Raw genomic sequence first — 3468 nt, 5'->3', positions numbered from 1 at the left:
AGCCAGGAGCTCTGCCTCTAGCCTACAAGGACCATCTCAGCCCTACAACAGCTGCCAGAAGCACTCTGTTACTTACAGTAACAGCGTGCAACCGTGAGTGAGCAATTTTAGTTCCAAGGTCACTTTTGCTTTACAACAACAAAAAAAGTTATTTATGCAGAGTTTCATACATGGAAGGGAGAATAAATGTAACTAGCTTAGATGCAGGTAACAGTGGTGTTTTCCTGAGACAGTAACTATGTTGAGCACCTGGCACACCAATAGCGACAACAGCAATGATTAGCAATGATTCCCAAAGCACAGTATTACTGTCACAGGGTGAACGCGTTTGTCCCCCAGCGCCAGCCTGGCTGCAGATGTAGGATGTTTCCTCCCAGCCAGCGAGCCTCCCTTGAGTTCTTTTTGGTTTCAGAGCCACGTTTCTCCAAGAAGTCTCCGGTTTTTTGGGGGAGTCAAACTCTTCTCAGCCCCCCTTGCCCTCTCAGGGCGCAGGCAATGAAGGAACAGAGCAGTTCCTGTCCTGTCCCGCGTTCGTGTCCCCAGGGAGGTCACAACCGAGCTTCGGAGGCTTTAAGCACGCAGAGTAACTGCATTAATGCAATTACCTAAAGCAGATAACCAGACACGCTCCCCCAGTGCTCACCTTCCTACCTTCCTTAAAGGCTCAGCTGTCTTACCACAAGGTCCAAGATTCAGGTTAGATTTTAGAATTGCTCCTCCCTAGTATACTCCAGTCTCTAAAACAGCTGAAGCATGTAACTGTTGGAGGGGAAAAAAAGAAATATAACTCAGCTGTGGTCCTTTGTGTAAACTGATGCTTTGAGGCAGCACATGAATAGTGCGACCTTGAAACCAGCTCTTCTTTGTGAAAGAAGAAAATTCAGATGATATGACAGTGCACATCCTTCCATGTGTAATTTAGTTACACAAACAGTATTAATACACTTCTAAACACACTCACCTGTACCCATCACCTTTTCTACATACTGTCTTTCAGATGAAAAAGACAGACACGTAGCATTTTCAACAACAGTATGTGGAAAAAACAACGCTTTGTCAGCTCATCTAGAAGTATTTGCTTTACTAGGGCAATGTTTGTTGGGATTTTTGCATAGATTTGAGTTGTTCAAGGACATCCTCTCTTATCTAGCTGATTTCACATCTAGAAGTATTTGCTTTACTAGGGCAATGCTTGTTGGGATTTTTGCATAGATTTGAGCTGTTCAAGGACATCCTCTCTTATCTAGCTAGTTTTCCTCCCCTTCCACCACCACTTCATATTCCCCTTCTGCTTCATCAGCGGGTGCCCCCATACCTGGAATATTACCCTCTTCAACCAATACATAAACTCACCCAAGGATTTCCCCACCACTGGATCAGAACATAAGAAAAAAAATGAAGAAAAAAAAAAAATAAAGCCACCAGTTTATTTAGAGAAATCTTTTCTTTAATTGTCAGTCTGGAACGCTCTGATGGAAGCAGACTCAAACCGCAGAGGACAGAGTGATGGAAGCCGCAGCCAGGACCAGAAGTTGTCACATAGCAAAGAGGATAAGGAATGCCACCATCAAACAGAAGAGACCCATGGCCTCAGACAGGGCAAAGCCCAGGATGGCATAGGAGAAAAGCTGCTGCTTGAGAGATGGATTCCTGCATGTTATATGGGGGAAGGGGAGGAGGGGGGAAACAACAAACCAGAGAGAGAGAGGAGAAGGAAGAGGGGGAAAAGAAAAAAAAAAAAAAAAAAAAAGGATCCACAGTGAGAAAACACACCCAAACCAGAGTCTGTATCACAGAAAACCAGGATTATGTCACATAGGCAACGGATTTTGGAGCATAAACCAGTTTTATGGCAGGCAGCCACAAGCTGGAATAAGAAAACCATGATTTTTCCCTGGTTTCAGTGATGTACACATGCTGAACCCCGAAGGCTAGTTTCACCTGCCCCAGAGGTACCAAGCAACAGTTCCTGATAACAACTAGTGCTCGATTTCTTCTGGAGGCGGGCAGAGCTCCACAGAGCAGCTGCACCGTTCAGAAGTAAGTATAGGGTGGATTCAAACAATCCAGGCGCTTTCTTATTTAAATAGATTAATGGATTATAACAAGCATTTTATATTGCAAGGAGGACTGCTTCAGTTAAACGCAGTATCTGTTATATATACACACTACACAGGTAGAGCTGGACATACATTTCTGAGAAAGCTCTACTATTAGCGCTGGGAGAAGGGAACAAATTCAAGCCAGCCCAGCATCTTACTTACCTGGCATAGCCAATGATCAAGCTGCCGAACACCGTCCCGATACCCGCTCCTGAACCAGCCACCCCGACCGTGGCAGCACCGGCACCAATGAACTTCGCAGCAGTGTCGATATCCCTGGAAACGGCACTGGTTTGGAACTCGCGGTGGGTCAGCTGTGGATGGGAAACACCAGCTGGCTGCGGGATACCGGAGAAGAAACATGCTAATGATACTTTTAATGATAAATATAAAAGTTTAATAAAACACGGTCACCATTTATCTTCTACTCAAGGCATAGCAAGATCAGCCAAGCTTGTGAAGCCACCAGTGATCTGGGCTAGAAGCTATGTCTTCATACTAGCCACCCCCTTGATATACAAACGAATTCCTCCATCTCAGGAGAAACCATCAAGTATCACAGGCAGCGAGCACAGAAATACAGGACCCAGTTTAGCACATAAGAGTCTCACCTGTACAGTCTGAACCTCAGGCCTGCTGAAAACAGACACTGAAACTGGTCTGGCCAGAGCCCTGGAACAGCACCGGAACTGAAGCGAAACACAGACAATTAACTCCTGTAGTTGGATGCGTCCACATCAATCCTCAGAAAAGAGCAGTTATTTTATGAAGAACAGTCTTAGAATTTTTTTAAACATCTCAAGAATGAAACAAGACTAAAAAGCAAAGGCATACGCAAATGTAGCATACTTCTGTTGCAGCTGCTGGATTAAGTTCATGAGTAATACCAGCAGACCACACACTGCAACACAATGAGAGACGTATCTGCTACAGCAGTTCAGTCATTACTACAGTTCCATACGTTTTCTTCCTAATTCATACCTTGAAAGAAAGGGGTGATTGAGTACCTCTGTGACAACCAGTCAGCTTATCTTTAGAGAAGCCCTTGGGCCTGCAGTTCAGTGCACAACTACTAAGATGGTAGGTATCACCCTCCGGTGACCAGAGGTCACCTTGTTTCTCTTCCTTGTTAAATCCACGGTAAAACAAACCCACACAATCCCACCTCATCTGAGGGCGTCCAGGATCGCATTTTGAACCAAGCACCACAGAGAAAGGCTTCACAATCATATATCCCCACTATTCTTATACTTCTCTGAAAAAAAAAGGTGACTTACCAGAGCTGTAGAGCTGAGGAGAGCCAAAGGAGTCTGCATTTTGCTTAATCTAATGCAAATAAAGGAAAAAAAAAAAAGAAAAAGGAGAT

At 44.6% G+C, this 3468-nt stretch overlaps 1 protein-coding gene across 1 annotated transcript; it reads right to left on the bottom strand.

Moving 5' to 3' along the window:
• Positions 1 to 1424: 1424 nt before the first annotated feature.
• ATP5G1 (ATP synthase, H+ transporting, mitochondrial Fo complex, subunit C1 (subunit 9)) lies at positions 1425 to 3425 on the bottom strand. Its single transcript, XM_009583689.1, has 4 exons — positions 3380 to 3425; positions 2714 to 2791; positions 2265 to 2440; positions 1425 to 1650 (listed from the first exon to the last, which is right to left on the bottom strand). Exons 1-4 carry the CDS (start codon positions 3416 to 3418, stop codon positions 1536 to 1538), a joined length of 408 nt encoding a protein of 135 aa, XP_009581984.1. The 5' UTR covers positions 3419 to 3425; the 3' UTR covers positions 1425 to 1535.
• Between the last annotated feature and the right edge of the window lie 43 nt (positions 3426 to 3468).

The sequence above is a fragment of the Fulmarus glacialis genome, unplaced genomic scaffold (assembly GCF_000690835.1).
Source record: "Fulmarus glacialis isolate BGI_N327 unplaced genomic scaffold, ASM69083v1 scaffold13218, whole genome shotgun sequence".
Taxonomy (NCBI): Eukaryota; Metazoa; Chordata; class Aves; order Procellariiformes; family Procellariidae; genus Fulmarus; species Fulmarus glacialis.
This window is presented reverse-complemented; position numbering and strand designations above follow the sequence as displayed.